Genomic DNA, 17,394 nt, shown 5'->3' on the forward strand with positions numbered 1-17,394 from the left:
TTTTTTACCACTGAAACAGATAAAAGGAAGAGTAACCTTGGGGTGCTAACTTTTGCACTGCTGCAAGGATCAGAGAGGCTTGTTGTCTAGCCAAATACTTGGTGGTACATCGCCTAATATATTTGTGGGGACAGAGTTGATTTTACCTGCCCAGGAAGCAGCCTTGTCATGCCTCAATATGTCAGCATTCTGTGCTGGGAAAGGTGTGGGAATAATGCACTTCAAAAACTCTTATAGTAGAATAGAGGTACAGACAGGAATGAAGAAGTCTTCCTATCATCTGACACCCAAAAGAAAATAAAGTGAAAAAGAAAAATAAGTAATAATAATAAAAGAAAATATTTCTCCAGTCACAGTCTGGTGATCTGGAAGAACATGTGTGTGGCTTGTACCTGGTCTCCCACCCTTATCTGTAGGGAAACGTGAAACAATGCAGAGATCTTCCTTGGTCTTCTCTCATCTCTTTGTTTCTTCTCATTGTTTTCCCCCCAGCCATGCAAGAGGAGGCTTTAAAGCTGGTTCTGCTAGCTCTGGAAGATGGATCTGCTTTGTCACGGAAGGTCTTGGTTCTCTTTGTGGTTCAGAGACTGGAGCCACGATTTCCTCAGGCTTCTAAAACTAGCATTGGGCATGTTGTCCAGCTTCTTTACAGAGCCTCATGCTTCAAGGTATGAAGAAGATCCTGCCTGGAGATTTCATAATGCAGGAAAATATTTCTTTGTATAGTGAAAAGATCTCTCAATTTAAAATTAATTTCAGTACACATTCAAATGTACAAAACTGTGTACAAATGCACATTTTTGTTTTTCATTTTCAGTTTTCATTGTCCTGTACCAATGATTGTGTCTAAAAATATGTATGGTTATAAGAAGTATTCCTAATTAAGTCCCAGATGTGTTTAGAGAGTTCTTTCTCCTACATCTGTGGTGGCAGAATAGGCTGAAATTGGAAGTTTAAGCTGTAAATCTAAGTTTGGGTGTTGTCTAGGCTTAATGGATGCACAGTAACAAAACCTGTATGTAAGTCAGCGTGACTTATCTCCTTAGAAGAGTCTTAAAGCTGGAAAATCTCCAATTCTGTTAATTGAGTGGTGATGTGGATAGAAAGAAAGAAATATGAGGCACTGGAATGCCAGAATTGTAATAAAGTGAATTTAAGCTGTTCATGGTGCTTTACACTATTTAATGGCCCATTCCTAGGTGCTCTACTTTAATGTCTTTCACTCTTGTTAAATTAGAAAAATGCTTTGTTGCTGGTACTGATAGCCTAAAACAAAAACCTGCAATACAAACAAAATACCTTGTTTTGAGAAGTAAGGTGTAGAGGCTGTGAAATTGTTTATGAAGTCTGATACTGCCACCAATGTTTGGGTCAGATTCTGAGTAAATTATATTTGATATCAACTGCAACCACCAAGAAGTGGACAGGTGTTACTGTGTTATTTTAGTAGGAACCAATGGTGGTGTTAGTGTTGGTTGCATACTATCGTAGTTCAGTTTCATTTGGGAGGAAGAATTTATTTGCTGGCTAACGATTTCTTTTGCCTTGGACTTTACATCTTCTTATCCTGCTTAATTGTATTTGGCTTGTTTCTCCCCACTAGGTGACAAAGCGTGATGAGGATTCCTCCCTGATGCAATTGAAGGAGGAATTCCGGACTTACGAAGCTCTGAGAAGGGAACATGATTCCCAGATTGTTCAAATTGCTATGGAAGCAGGTTTACGCATTGCACCAGATCAGTGGTCCTCCCTGTTATATGGAGACCAATCTCATAAATCCCACATGCAGTCTATCATTGATAAGGTAAAGCCACCTAAAACCAGCCCACTTTATCTTCCTTGCAACTGTTTTAGATTTATATGCTTGTAATTTGAATGCTTGAGTATATATACACATTGTACCCAGGTGTACTCACCCATTAATCATTTGCTCTATTATTTCAAAACCTGTTATGGCTTGAATAATTATAGTTGTAACCTAGTGAATCTTGCTCCCTCTGCCATCTTTCTATCTCTTTCTTCTTTACCTCTTTCAGCAGATGAGAAGCCACAGGGGTTAGCTGCACTGGGGTTAGCTGGGAGGTGTCCTTTGTCAACACATAACTGTGAACGTGGCAAGAGAGGTTAATGGTTCGCATTTTCAGGCAGGGAGCTAGTCAATAAGTTGAAAGAAAATCAGTCTCCTAGCCTGTACCTGAATGAAGTAAGAGATGTTGAAACATGTTTCTTAAATACAATGACTTGGCATTTGGAAATGCTCAGATCTCTTTTTTGTTAGGGGGAACATTTGTCCTATGTTCCCTAAAAAGTTTAAAACGTCCCCTAAATGTTTAAATTAGGGGATTTCCCCCTAAATGTTAGGCAACACATAAAAGTGTCTAAATTAGATAGGAAGAACTGAACTGTAATGCTTTGAACAGTTACAAAAGCTGTGAAATGATTGCTTTGGGTGCCGTTCAGGAGGATTGGCTCCAAGGACTGCTACATATTCATGTATTTGCCCACATTTTCAGGTGTTCTGACAGAGGACATATGAAGACTCTAGGCAGAGTTAAAATACTTTAAATACTGAAAATGTGAGGATGTTAGTAACCTCTCTCCTTCTACCATCTTGCTCTTTACTGTCTGCTGTATTTGGTGTAAGCCAGGATGCAATCCTGTCGGTTCAGGGACTGGAGATACCAGACTGTTCAGAAATCTTATTTAAATGCTCTCTAATATCTGCATTTCTTTCTGGGTGCCAGTACAACACAGAAAAGACAGGTTTCATTGCTAGAAGTAATGCCAGCTTGTTTTGTCTACTTAGGACTATATTTCAACCTATAATGTCAAAAAAGGGTATGTTCATAATACCATAGAAGGAATTTAATACAAGGTGCTGAAGTCAGCTTGTGTGAGAAAAAATTAGTCCAGTTTTGTAAGGCAGCTCTGTGATCTCGTGGAGCAAGCATTAGAAACACTGAGGATTGCTTTGCCTGTAGAAAGTTAATTATTATAATTTTTTTAAGTTGCAGACCCCAGCCTCGTTTGCACAGAGTGTTCAGGAATTAACTATTGCTCTTCAGAGGACTGGAGATCCAGCTAACCTGAATCGTCTTCGACCTCACCTTGAACTCCTGGCAAATATTGATCCCAGTCCAGGTCAGTCTAGATGTTTTGCAGGGCTGAGGGACTGAAAGAAACGACCACTTTTAGTTTAGTAAGAGGAGCATTTAAAGTGTTAAGGGTTTAAAAAATTGTTTCTCAAGTGGAAGGAAACATCTTCTGTAACTCAAGATTCTCAAATGGTGTTCATGACCAACCTGGGAACAGCAGTCATTTGTGTGAGAAAACTATTTTGAAGCTAAAATAAATTCAAAAGAATGTCAGGAATAATTTTACAACTTCTCAGAAGGTATCTTCCTTGTTTGACAGCACTAGGTGAGCATGGATGAGGATATTGGATACATACGATTCTGTGAGATTACATGGTGTGTGCCTCGTATTAGGTAATTCTAACCGGAGAGACTGGCAGCAGTCTTACTCTTCTCCTTTTCCCTGTTTAGTACACATACTGCTGTTGGAAACCAGATTTGCAAAGCAGTAGGATTATCATTAGAACCCCCTAATGCAAAGCCTTAGCTTCCAGTCTGAGTTTTTTTCCTCTTGAGTTCTTTACCAGAGCAAAATTATTTACAAATTGGGGAGATTCCTTGAGAAAACAATTACAGAAAAGAGAGAAGCCAGGCAAGAATTGGTCTTAATGAGACAGGTGTGTTATGCTAAGGAATTTATTGTTTTCCTTGTTGATTCAGAATTCTGTAAAAGTGTGAATGATGGTCTGGGAAGGGGAAATTAAGCTGGAATGAGCATAAAGGGTAAATGAAATCCAAGATGTTGACAGAGGAAAAGATGGAAGGTGTTGGAAAAGTCAGCAGCAATATGAGTATGGACCCCCTGAGGGAGTAGGGATGGAAGTGATAGTGCTGCAGTTGAAGTTTTATACCCGTTAATATTTGTAAAAACCAAAACTAATCAACTGTGTTGATGCCTAAACTGTGACATCAGGAGATGAAAAGTTGTAGTTCTTAAGTTTGTCTGTTTAAGCAAATAAACTGACCTTTCAAATGAGGACCAGTTGTGTGAGAAACAAAGTTTTCTCACAGTTGTACTTCACAGTTAAAGGCAAGGCAGTGCTTTCTTCCCAAATCTTTCCTACTGTAACTAGTCAGAGACAAAACAGTGCGTACTAGCAATTTGTTAGCCAAAGAGTGGTAAGGAAAGTGGAATCACTAATAGCCTCTCTGGAAATTTCAGTAGGGAAGTCTCATTTTGAAGTCATTGCTCTGCTGTGCTATTGAGTTGCTTCCCTGCTGTTCTATAGGTACATTGCAGCTCCTCTGCAAGTATCACGTACTTGTGAGGAGAACATAATTTTGTTAAAGATCTTGAAAGGCACTTAGAGAAACACTTGGAGGTCCTGTGTTCTGCAGCAGAGTGTCAGCACCCAGCGGGAGTGTCACCTGCTGGAATAGATTAAAGGGTTAGACAAGTATGTCAGTCAGCTAGAAAGAGCAAGTACCCCTCTAGGATTAAGCCTGAAATTTATTTGCACTGCTTTGTGTTAGATGCTCTGGTGCAGATACTAGCCTTGTGACATGTTTCCATGTGGGATACAGCAATTTTGGTTGCTGTTCAGTGACTGACTGCATGATCTAGGCCAGTGATTATGGCATTTATACAGAATAATTTTGCCTAATTTGTGAAGTGGGATTTTCAGACGAATTTTCCATTACATGAAGAGTTTGTACAAAGCATTTTCTCTGGAGTTCTGTGGGGTATGAAAGCTCTTGTAAAAGGAGATTTGACATGCTAATAAATGGCTAATAAAGTGGCCCATTTGATATTTTGTGTGGTTCAATCTTGACTCTATAGATAGCTTTATTCATTAGGTGGTACATATCTCCGAATTAAAGTGCTTAATCCTTGTTTAATGACATTTGTTGTCAAGCTTTATCAGAAGCAACAAAAAAATTGTGATACTGGTGGTTTCTCAGTAACCTGGTTTTAGAAAATCCTTCTGACTTTTTCTTTCCTTCTATATATTTTCTCTGTTTCTTGTCAATACTACAGATGCTCCACCTCCAACATGGGAACAACTGGAAAATGGACTGGTTGCCGTGAGGACGGTTGTTCATGGCTTAGTTGATTATATCCAGAATCACAGCAAGAAAGGAACAGATCAGCAACAGGTAAAAGCCAAATCATACAAGAAAAGCTTACTCATACATTTTATCTGGCTCTGTCTAATAGCAGATGTTTGTTAATGTCACCTGGAGAGATTTGGTTTCACGAGCAGGTTGAGAATGTTGCTATTCTTTCATGTTTTTCAAAAAAAAAAAAAAAAAAAGGTTGCATGAATATTTGCACAGCTCACTAGGATGAAAAGAAAACAATCTGATCAAGCTACAAGCGTAGGGATATGAATTAACACTCCTGATTAGAGTGTGGGGGGGAGGAGGTGGGGTGCCTCGACTGTGATCTGTGGGAATTTTCGTGTTTTTAATGACACATTTCAGCCAAGTCGCTCTGTTAATGAAAAGAATCTTACACCTGTATTTAATTGTGTATAAAGTTTAAAGATTTAGGAAGACTTCATATAAAGGAACCATCTGGGTTTCTGAACCATTTTTTGTTGTTGTTTCAGAAATTGATGTTGCCAAATATATACTAGCTTATCTCACAGTTATATCTTACCATGTGTTCCTTTGATCTCATTTTGTTGTATAGCTAAGTTGATCTAAATGCTAGCTGCTGCGGAAAGACAAAGCTGCTTGTCATACGTTCCCATTCCCTCTCTGCCTTGGCACTCAGCCTGCTGGAGAGCTGGTTCAGGGAGCTGAACAGGTAGATTCTCTTAGGAGAAGGGGGAAGAAAAATCAAAGTAAATTATTTCAGCTCTTTTACCTTTTTGCATTCACTCAGATGTCTAATGAGCACAGTTACTGGCAAGAGGAAAAGCAGTAGGAATACACAAGTGGAAATCAGGGTGGAAAAAACAGTGAAGGTTTTTGTTCTGGTGAGGCCATCGCCTAGACTTGGCATATTCTCTTAAGGGAACACAAAACCTCCAGGTGGGAAGGGTATGCTGAGTTTTGGGCAGAGTTTTGCTGGCTAGCAAAAGTGGCCAGCAGAGGGCTGTGCAGCTCATGTACGTACTGCCTAAATCCTTTTTCACTGTAGGATAGCAAAAAGAAAAAAAAAAAAAAACGGTCTGCAGATGACTTCTTACAGATTTGCATCTTCTGGCTGAGTTTCTCACAAAGCAAGAGTCTACTTTTACAGACCTTTTCCTTGGTGAGAAGTCTGATGTGGAGTATTTCTGCCTCCGACTGGTTTAATTTTGTGCATTTCAGTAACTTTAAGACCACCTCTGGCCTTCTGTCAAAATTTATTTAGAGATTGGAAAACGGGCATACATGCAGATGGCGAGATTGCAGCAAGGCATTGTGTATTTGTAAACAAGAATCCAAAAGATAGCCTGTATCCTGATGATTTGTGTAGGAGTAAGACTGAATCCTCAACTATTAATAAAAATAATAATTATAGGTAATCAAGAGACTTGTAGTCTGAAGGAGGACACAAAGTGTCTTGGTGAAGTTTAACTCTCTCACAGAGATCAAAGGGATACTCAATTGCTGTTTTTGAGCGAACAGAAAGCAATGGAAGAGTAACTGACCAAAGTGTGTTTATTTTCCATCTGCCACAAAGCCTGGTCAATATTTGGCAATTTCTGATTAAGCATGGTAATACTTTTCCCCAGTCTGTATCAGTTTTGTTCACTTAACTGTTTCACAGAAACTTACAACTATGTTCCAGTCAAGATCCAGTAATGAATAAACAAGTTTTAAAAGCCTGATAGTGTCTCAGTTGTCAAAATAACTATTCTTTTAATCTGTTCGTTCTGTTGAACAACCAAACATCAATACTGCTCCAGTTGCTTCACATTAGATACCCTTTGGAATGTTTAAATTGAAGGAATATTCAACAGTCGTGCCTCAATCTTTTAATAAGAGGATGTGTTCAGTTCTTGGTTAAGTGCACTTATATCTGATATCTTCCTTGTGGTTTTTTTAACCTTGCCAGCCTCCTCAGCACAGCAAGTACAAGACATACATGTGCCGAGACATGAAACAGAGAGGAGGATGCCCCCGAGGAGCCAGCTGCACCTTTGCACATTCACAGGAAGAGCTAGAAAAGTAAGTGTACAAATCATTTGCTTACACTGGTAAGAAATAACATGAAAATTTTACAACAGTCATCTGTTAGGTTTTGGAGATGTTTATTCTCAAATACAGAATATTTTGCTCTGTACAACAGCAGCTTGAAAATTTGACATTTCCACAAGAAGTGTTTGAGATGTTGGGAGTAGGCTTTTTTTGTTTATTATTTCTTAAGTGTGGCTTAAAATACTGCTAGATTGCATCTGTTGTGGTCAGTTCTTTATGATTCTCATCCTGACTTTTTAATTGGGTGTGAGAGAGAGGATGATACTGATAGATTCCTTAAAAAAAAAAAAAAACTAAAACTGGAAATATTGATACAGCAGTTCACTAGCTGTCTAGCATGTAACGCATAGGCAAAATGGGAAGAAAAAAGAGCAGAGCACGTGGTTTTAGAATGACAACAGCGGTTATTCAAAATCACAGAGAATAGGACTTTGATACTTGTGCAGAAACAGTTGTTTTATTTATTTATTTTATTTTTCCCTTTTGTCATAGTATTAAGAAAATGGAGAATGGTAGTGCCGTTTTGGATGGTTAACAAGGGTGGTGAGTCAGTATTCTCACCTCCAAACTAGTCGTGTATGTCAAGAAAGACAGTTCATCAGGTTTGCAGGTGGAGGAGGCCTAATTTATCCAGACTGGATTGTTTGCCTTAGTAATAATGTTGTCCTGGGGTGAAGCGAGGTGAATGTTCTGCTTCAGGTTGCAGTGGTTTCTGTAGGCGGTTGGAGTACTTTGAGTTCTGATACTTCCTCATGTCTCTTACCTATGCTTAATTCCTTTGAGCAAATATTACATTAATTGTTCTCCTTTTAGAAATGTTTACTATGGACAATATGCATGGGAGAATATCTGAAATGCTTTTTGGGGGGAGAAAATTGCTGTTGCTGTGTGTGTGTGTGTATATATATATATATATAGGATCTACATTGCAATAATATATATATATTATTATATATATATATAGCTTTAAGTTTACGAGAGATGTTACAGGGTAGTATGTGGTAATGCCTTAGATTGCAAATTACAATCTAGACCTGCTTAAAAACCAGCTGATTCCCCTCTTGGCAAGGGATGAAGACCCTATTTGCATAGGTGATCATTAATTTTTTGGTGTTACAAGAAATTTGTTCTGCACATACTGCTGCAAACATTCATAAACTTGTTCAGAAGAATCCAGAGGGCAGCACTGTACAACTTGGTTTCTTTCAAAGCATTTCATTGCGCAAAATACCATATGAACTCTTCCTGTCACTTTCGATCTGAATGTGTGTTTATATATGTTTGTGTCTCTCTTTTGAGCATACTGTTGTGCTCCAGATGAATGAGCAGGGGTGTCTAGTCGTCATCCTCTTGCAAGTTGCTTGCAAACCTTCACAGAAGAAGGGTCAGGAGCTATCAAATACTGCATCTCTAAGAGACCTAATAGGAGGGAGATGACCAGAAGTAATTGCCAGGCAGAACATGACAGTGGTTTCCCAACATCCTGTTGCTACTTCTCAGTGGAAAACTGGTTTGGGCATTGAGCAGGATGCCCAGGTGAAGCAGTAAGTTCACCTGGGGAGTTCGCTTCAGCTTGCCTCCATGTCTCCCTCCAGCTGACTCACTCACCTGACAGGAGTTGCCAGAATAACTTCTGAGCAGCGAATGATTAGAAAGCCACAGGTGGTCTGACCCCACTCAGGTGCTTATAGTGTGGTGATATCCCTGTTTGTTTACTCCTTTTTACACATTCTGAACAATGCCTGCTGTCAGTGCTGTGTAGCGTGAACTGACAGTTTGATTATGTGGGTAACCCAGCCAGGAAATAGGGGTGCTGCTGGAGAGTTACAAAGTTAGCTACAAGATAGTTAACGTGTCTTGCCACTGAACTCTTACAGATGAACAGCCCAGATATATATGGCAAGAATTGTCTGCCTCTATAGAGTCAGTCACATATTTAAAAAAAAAAAAAAAAAAGAAAACTTTTTTCCTACAGGCTGCATTACTGCTAATGCTGTGCACGTGGCTAAACCTTAAGATTATCCAAGGATTGGGTACTAGAGTATAATGGCCCACTTTCTTCATTGTCTGCAGCAATGTGTGTACTCTCCTGGTCTGTGTTATCTCACTTTGTTTGCTAGATACGATTTGGAAGTGTTGGCTTCAACCCATTCAACCCCTCTGAAGGCTTCCTGGATAGGAAACAGCCTCTTGTTCTGCAGTTATAACCAGTGGGAACACTCAGGCTGACAGATACACCATCCCACCTGCATTCTGGTATCTATCTAATGGCAGGAGGTTTAGTGGAAGACCTTCAACTCTGGAATTTGCTCTCTTTGTTAGTCCAGTACCATCAGTCTGCTGATTTTTGTCGAACCTTAAAAGGCTCGTGTTTGTTCAGACTTATCAGAAGCAATTAGATTTTTGGAATTACACTGTGTTTGGAGTTACTATCTCTGAAATCACTTCACTTATCAAGCCATGCAAGTGGTAAAGCTGCATATGACTATAGTAACATAGAACTTGGCAAACTGCTTTAATATATGATATCATATGGCGCTAAAGCCTTAGGTTGTCTTGTTGTCAGACAAATGGTGTAACAGGGAATCTTTTCATCTTCTTTGATCCCTTTGTTTGCTATTATTTTATTCTCAAAATAAAATGACTTGAATAGCCTGTAATTCTTATTTTGAAGCTTCCGTTTTTACAGGTAGTATTTTATGTGATATTTGGTTTTGTTTGGTTTTGATACAGTTGTAATGGATGTATGTACAGGAGGTAAGATTTTAAACTTGCTGTGGGAACCTGAGCTCTGAATAGTTGGTATACTTGTCATGATAAATCCATCCTTAGTGTGACTGATACTAGCTCTTTTGATTAAAGTTGCTATGAACAGGTCAGATATATGGTAGACTAGAATTTCACTGCTGTTAAAAACATATCTCTCACTAGCCCTTAGGAAACTTGCATTACAACTTCAAGCTCTGAGTAGCACCTGTATTTGGGAAAAAAAAAAAAAAACCAACAACTTGAAATTCCTTTCAGCGTTTTGTTTCAATTTTTGATGTATGATTTCTTTTTCTGAAGATTTCGTAAAATGAACAAGCGTCTGGTTCCAAGAAGACCCCTGAGTGCCTCCCTGGGCCAGCTGAATGAGGTGGGCCTACCTTCAGGAGCTATCCTCTCGGATGAAGGGGGAGTGGACTTGCCCAACAGGAAAACCTCTGCTCTGCCAAATGGAATTGTGTCATCAGGCAGCACAGTGACGCAACTTATTTCTCGAGGGACTGACTCCGGTTATGAAACTGCTCTGAAGCCAGGGAAGATGGACCATCTGAGCAGCAGTGCCCCTGGATCCCCTCCTGACTTGTACGGGTCTTCCTAACTTGTTGAAAGTGTCATGTGTGTAAATATGCAGTAGAAACAAGTAAACCCATTCTCTAGGAAAAAAGAAAGAACGGTTTTTTGTTTGTTCTTTAGTTTAGGGGCTGGGGGGGGTTGATGTTTTGTAGTGGTAGAGTGCAGTAGAAAACTAAAGTTAAAGCTGTAAACTGCTTTATATCCCTGTTTGCTTGTATTTTAGCTGGAGAACATGATGAAAGTCTTCACAAGGTGGAATATAGACAAAGAACCAGTGTGCTATATCAGGCCTTAATGTGCAGTGTCATCTTTCTACTTTTTAGGTTGGAATCTGTCCCCAAGAGCTCTATTTCTGCCTTACCAGTGAACCCTCATCCTGTGCCTGCTCGGGCGCCAACAGATCTGCCTTCAGTGTCTGTCACCAAGCAGTTGCAAATGGTACCGCGTGGGTCCCAGTTGTATAGTACTCAGCAAGCAGATATGTTTTATCAGGATCACAGAGGAGCTGCCCCACCGTTTGAGCCAGCACCATACCAACAAGGTGAGTTTGAGACCAAGCTCTCTATCTAGTTTTTGACTGAAGACTCTGTTCTCACTTGCTTTAGAAGTTTGTACCTATCTAGCGTAGTAAATGCTTCTTTCTTCAGTTCTTCCAAACAGTGGGCTAGAACAGGGAGCTAATATGGTAGCCCTCAGTTCAGTTTGACCCAGGGAAAATGCATAATAATGCATAATCAGCAGAAGGGTTTATGCTTGCAGGGTAAAAGTACTCATTGAAAAGTGTATGGGTATTTCAGAACTATCTGCACATGCATGAGATGGTTAGAGACAAGTGAAATTATAAAAGTGCTACGCACAAAAAGAAAACAGTATAAAAAGGAAATAAGGGGAAAAGTTACAAGTATGAAGAGGCCAAATGGAGAAAGGAAATAATGAAGGGGATTTTTAAAAGAAAAGGCACAATTATAAAGGTAGAGAATGATGCTTGTCATGTAATCTAAGACTGGAGAGAGAACTGACAAAGTGAAGATAAGCTAACATGAAAGGAAAAGAAGGAATGAAAGACTAAAGGAAGTAGGAAGAAAAAGAAAAAAGTTGCAGAGCGTTTTGGGGGAACAAAGCTTATATTTGATTTCTGCGTGCCAAAGAAGATCTCGGTTGTCCACAGAATTGAATGTGCTCATTGTTAGTGGTGTGCATGTGTCCGTACGTGTATTTGAATTATCCAGAAGTGCCAGATAAATTACTGAAACCTTCAGATAACTAGAAGGTACGATCTTAGAAGTCATTGGTGGTTCAGAGTATTAAAATTTACTTCTGCTGTCCAGGAGGCAGAACAAATCTTTACTTTCTATGAACAGTTGTCATAATTACGTTCTGTATCTTGTTTGTCTCTTTCTTGTTGCCTAATTTTAGGAGTTTACTATCCTCAGACCATGTCTCGCTTTGTGCGACCTCCTCCATCAGCTCCTGAACCTGGTCCACCTTATCTAGACCATTACCCACCCTACCTTCAGGATCGTGTGGTGAGCTCACAGTACACACAGCCGCAGCAGTATCCTCCTATGGGACAACCCATATATCCACCACACTATGACAGCCGTCGTGTGTACCCCCCTGTGCAGCCATATCAACGAGAGGAGATTGTCCGAGGAAGCCCTGTGCCTATTGAAATTCCCCAAGCAGCTGTACCCTCCTACGTACCTGAATCCAGGGACAGATACCAGCAAACAGAGGGTTATTGCCCAGTGGCTCCACATCTCAGTCAGATCAGACCTTCATGCCACAGGGTATGGTTTTCAAATGGCATTTTTGTAGCTGTGTCTTTGAGAGGAAAAAATAAACTACTTGAGAAATTGAATAATTTTGCTGTGAGGTGATGGGCTTTGTCAGGAATTACAAGTTTGAAGTTTCAGAAGGGGGTGCATTTGATAAAGCTGATCAAAAACTGGAAGGCAATCTACTTACTGGTCAACTCAGTAATTGTAATGATGCTAACGTGCAAAAAAAGGAGGATCCAGTTTAGTGCTCGAAGTAGATAAGTATAATTTTCCTATTCTTGCAGCACATAGCAGTTATGCTTTGTTTGGATAAACAGCATTTTCTAAAGTAGTAATTGTGTACATTAGTACCTCGTAAGTTTTGTAATGTATTTCTGTCTCTGTTTCAGCCTCATCCCAGCCTGGATGAACTTCACCGACGAAGGAAGGAGATTATGGCCCAGCTAGAGGAGAGGAAAGTGATTTCTCCACCTCCTTTTGCACCTTCACCAACTTTGCCTCATCCTTTTCATTCGGAGGAGGTAAGCATATTTTGACAAAATTCTGATTCAGTAACATGTTTAGAGAATACTGTTGAGTTTGTATGTGGTGAGAAGTGAAGATAACAAGAAAATTTTAACAGCACGATGTTGGAAAACTTTTTGGGGAGAGATTTTGTGTTGTGGGTGGGAAGCCTTTATAGTGCAGCCTCCAATCTGGCTGGCTGTTCTGTGATCTACCACTGATCCTACGTGATCTACTTTTGGTGCAACCAAGAGATTGAGGTCAAGCCATTATTAATTGAAGGAGTCAGCCTTTACAGCCAGTGGACTTCGCATCGTTTACTCCTGACATGTTTAGAATTAAATAACAGCTTGCTAGAAGTGTTTTTTTTGTTTTTATCCAAGGTCAAAATACCACTCTCATATTGGCCAAGCGAACAGTCAGCACTGGGAGCATAGCCAGGTGATCGGAATTTTGTGCTTGTTGTGGTCCAACTCCAAATGGATCAAATTAAAAAAAATAACAATAAAAAATCCTTGTGGTGTTTTTCTTCAAGTTCCCTGCTGTTGAACTAAGTAGCTGTGGCTGTGAACATGCTTCTTCCCCTCACTGACAGAACCAGATTTTTGTTTTTGTACAGTACTTGGATGAAGACCTGAAGGTAGCTGGGAAGTACAAAGGAAATGACTACAGCCAGTATTCTCCCTGGTCCTGTGACACCATCGGCTCCTACATTGGAACCAAAGATGCAAAACCCAAAGATGTTGTGGCAGCAAGGAGCGTGGAGATGGCGGTATGTGGGGATTAGGGGAACACAGGAGTAAAATTTATACTTCTGTGAGTTGGGAAGGCCTCTTTCATTTGCTTTCCAGGATGATGGCAGTGATTGTGTTTAAGCTCAAAAATGTGTTGCAGTCAAAGAACATGTTTGGAAGTGTACAGAGTGCTCTACTTCCAAAGTTATGAACAGTCCTACATCTGTGTTGCTGTTTTTAAGTTCTGAATATAAATGCGGTATTACTACTCTGCCACTTGAGCGCTTACTTGAATGCTTACTAGAAATCCAAGTATGACTCTCTACAGGCAGCTTGTCAATTAGACACACCCCATCTGTTGCTCCCGGTACTTTTTTGTGTAATGGGAAGATACCATGACTTTGTGCTATTAATTCATTTTATGGCGATTGTGGTAGCAGTGCTACTAGCTTCTACTTAAATGATCTTTTGTGACCACAAGAATACCCTAAACTTGCTTGGAACTTTTCAAGAGAAGTGTAATCGTAACATAACACTAAACTGATTCTTCCTGAAAATGATTTCAAACTGTAGGTTCTGCATATTCCATCCTTCACTAAAACTGAGTGTCTGGATATAATCTTATTTTGTGCAGCTGCTATTTTCCCAGGACAGTTCTGCAAAAAGAAAGAGGCAGGGCTGCTAGGGTGTCATTATTGGGGGACTTGAATGTAGGAAATAAACAAACAAAACCCACTGACTGAAATACCACCACCATTTTATTTCTTCTTTGGCTTCTGCTGAATTGCTTTCTTTGAAAGCCTCGAAGGAACTGTAGGAATTGGGAACAAAAAGAAGGCTTTCTCCTGGAAAAAACATCTAGAAAAGTCATTTCATATGCAGCTTTGGTTCAGTTTTACTAGGCCTCTACTGCTCTGTACTGCAGAACGTATTTGGCTTTAGTCATAACACTGTCACAGTTAGCTTGAGGAAGAGCTGAGGTTATGCTCAGTATTTTCTAACTGCTGTTCAAGTGGCAGCCTTCAAGGAACCAACAGACAGTTCTTTTCTAGCAGTAAGAGTGAAAGACAACTGCAAACAAACTGTAACTTAGTTGAGAGAAGTGGTTCTGCAGAAGCAGCCTCCTTTTTCACTGCTAACATTCTGCCCCAGAGCTTTATCCCAGGTAAACAAAGGGGACCTCTGCTGCTTTTCAGGTTTTTGTCTCTTCACAGGGGAGAAAAAAAAATTCAGGAGACCTTCTCTACAGGTGGCAAGTGAATTAATTCTCCCTCTATTTATTGTTCATGTGAGATTCCTTTTCTTCAGGATAAGAGTAGTATCATCTGGGACTATGTTATGTTGGATTTCATGCAGGTGGCATTGTAACTGGTGCTACTTTCTTTCCTTCCCACTCAGTAAAAAGAAATAAATTAGAAATGGTGCTAGCATTTGCTAGCAAATTAGAAATGGTGCTAGGCTCAAGATTAAAATGGCACAAGTTTTTTTTAGAATTCTGAAGTAGATGCTGTCTAACGTTTCTTTCAATTTCAACATGTTAAGTTTCTTTAGTTTTCAGCTCAGTTGTGATTTCTGTTTACAACCCCTTTATTCCTAATTAGCTATGTTACTTAGTCTGTTTCTACCAGTCCTTGTACCCACTGAAAACTTGTAGAGTTTTAATTTAATTTTGCACCGTAGCAAAGTTATTTTTAACCCTTAACTGTTGGGTTTATCTGTTCATTTTTGACCCATGAGTGTGTGACTCTGAGTTAGAAAGCTGGACATTCCAAGCAGTACTACTCCTTAAAGAAAAATCTGACTCTGGGAAGATGTATTGGACGTGTCCAGTGCAAGTGTTCTACTGAATAATTCTCATTTTGAGTCATCTGCAGTCTGTTAGATGATACAGGCCTTAACGCTGGGCTTCAGAGGAATTTCTTTTGGACTGTGGAAGGAATATATATTCCTCCATGATGCCTACTGATCTCCTCTTTGGCTTTGTTCTGGAGTTCTTTCTCTCTTGTTCAAGTAAACTTTCTCTCTTTACTTTCTTTTGCTGCCGCTCCTTTCTATTGGTTTGATCAGAATTAATCATGCAGCTTTCACAGTGGTGGTACTAGTGGTTGGCTTAAGTTAGGCCATTAAAGAGATGCGAACTCTTAACAACGGAGTTACAAACTGCAGAACAGGAAATGTAGTTGACGGATGAAACGAATCGAGAATATGAGAGAGATTGCTCTACTGGTGCCAGCTTGTTATAAAAGCAATGTGGTTTTGTTCTCTTCTGATGAAGTTCTTGACTGCCTTTCCCATCTCTTGTAGAATGTAGATAGTAAAGCCATGCGTGACCAACGATTGGACATGCAGAGAAGAGCAGCAGAGACTGGCGATGATGACCTCATTCCATTTGGAGACCGACCAACTGTGTCGAGATTTGGGGCTATCTCTCGTACTTCCAAAGCGATGTACCAGAATTCTGGTCCCATGCAGGCCATGGCGGTTCAGGGAGCTTCCACCAAATCGATTATTTCAGGTAGGATGTGTGCTCTGGGATTTTGCAAGTTGTTGCTATTTTCTTCAGTGCTACAGTGTAGTGCAAGTTGGAGGCAGCCCCTATCAACTTGTTTCTTGGCTAAGAAATATAAATTAGATGTATAGTATGACACTAAAGTAACTGTAGATAGGGCTATGGGAGACTGACAAGCCCAAAGAAAAAGGCTGCCACGACTTCCTGTTCCAAGGACAGGTTTGTGCACAGGTAATGCATTGGTAATTTGGTGTCACTGTTCTGGAAAAATTACTTTGTTCTGCTGGTCCCTCTCAGATGAAGCTTCCTTTAAATTTAAAAGCTTTCTAGAAACCTACCGCTTTCTCAGATATGTAATGGAAAACCATTGTAACATGAAGTACTGTACTGCACTCATACTTTATAGGTAGTTGCAGCTGCAGGCTTAATGCAGCTATAGTTTTGTGTACTGTTAGGCAAAACCAATAAACTAGAAAGCTTTTTCTATGCATCTGTTTTCTAAACAGGTGTAGTATGGCTGTACATCTTACTCTAAAGCTGCTCTCTTTTTTGAGATGTACTGAATAATCTTAAGAAAAACCCTAATGATATTTCCCCAAAACTTCCTTCTAGATTTTTCAGGTGTTAACTGCAGGAAACAAAAACAAAACTCATTTGGTTAATTCAAGCAACAACTTTCTAGACTTCTACCACAGATAGAACTCTGCTTTCTGTGAAGGCTTAATCTTCAAACTGATATTAACTAGGTATCGCAGAATTATCAATCAACACTCAGGCATTTTAGGGACTTGGGTAATAAAAATGATTGTTCTTACAGTGGCTGTCAGATTTTTTTCCCCTAGTGACCTGAACATCTGAAGTCCTTCACAAACTTGTAGACTCTGGAGATGCTGAAGCTGTTCTTTTTCCACTGAGAAACTCTGTAGCAACTCTTGTTGCACGTATAGGAAGAGTCTTGTCTTACGCATGTGTGACTTCTCATGCTGTATTTTTGTGTTCATTTCAGAAGCAGAAATATTAGACTTCTGTACTCTTTGAGAGCTGGCCTTCTTGATTATTTTCTAATGTCTGTCTTGTTCTGTGTGTTGAGGGACAGTTTTGTAGGATTGCAACATGACTTTCTTTCTGTTCACTTGCAGACTACAGTCCTTATGGAACTCACGGTGGCTGGGGAGGCTCTCCTTATTCTCCCCATCAAAATATACCTTCTCAGGGACGTTTCAATGACAGGTAGGAATGTTTTGTTTGTTTTTTTTTTC

General features: G+C 39.8%; 1 protein-coding gene across 20 annotated transcripts in view; it reads left to right on the forward strand.

Annotated features, from left to right (window-relative positions):
- The window catches only part of RC3H1 (ring finger and CCCH-type domains 1), a 62,227-nt gene that overhangs the window by 32,140 nt on the left and 12,693 nt on the right, over positions 1-17,394 (forward strand). For 9 of the 20 annotated variants that reach the window (XM_083846162.1, XM_083846147.1, XM_083846161.1 and 6 more), the window contains exons 5-16: positions 493-668; positions 1,604-1,804; positions 3,009-3,141; positions 5,113-5,231; positions 7,126-7,238; positions 10,335-10,616; positions 10,931-11,148; positions 12,024-12,397; positions 12,778-12,909; positions 13,494-13,664; positions 15,931-16,141; positions 17,275-17,365. In XM_083846162.1, coding sequence (XP_083702288.1) covers positions 493-668; positions 1,604-1,804; positions 3,009-3,141; positions 5,113-5,231; positions 7,126-7,238; positions 10,335-10,616; positions 10,931-11,148; positions 12,024-12,397; positions 12,778-12,909; positions 13,494-13,664; positions 15,931-16,141; positions 17,275-17,365 — 2,221 coding nt within the window. The remainder of the gene's footprint in view (positions 1-492; positions 669-1,603; positions 1,805-3,008; positions 3,142-5,112; positions 5,232-7,125; positions 7,239-10,334; positions 10,617-10,930; positions 11,149-12,023; positions 12,398-12,777; positions 12,910-13,493; positions 13,665-15,930; positions 16,142-17,274; positions 17,366-17,394) is intronic. The other 11 variants (XM_083846149.1, XM_083846150.1, XM_083846157.1 and 8 more) reach the window with 3 other exon arrangements.

The sequence above is a fragment of the Anser anser genome (genome assembly GCF_964211835.1).
Source record: "Anser anser genome assembly, chromosome: 8".
Classification (NCBI taxonomy): Eukaryota; Metazoa; Chordata; class Aves; order Anseriformes; family Anatidae; genus Anser; species Anser anser.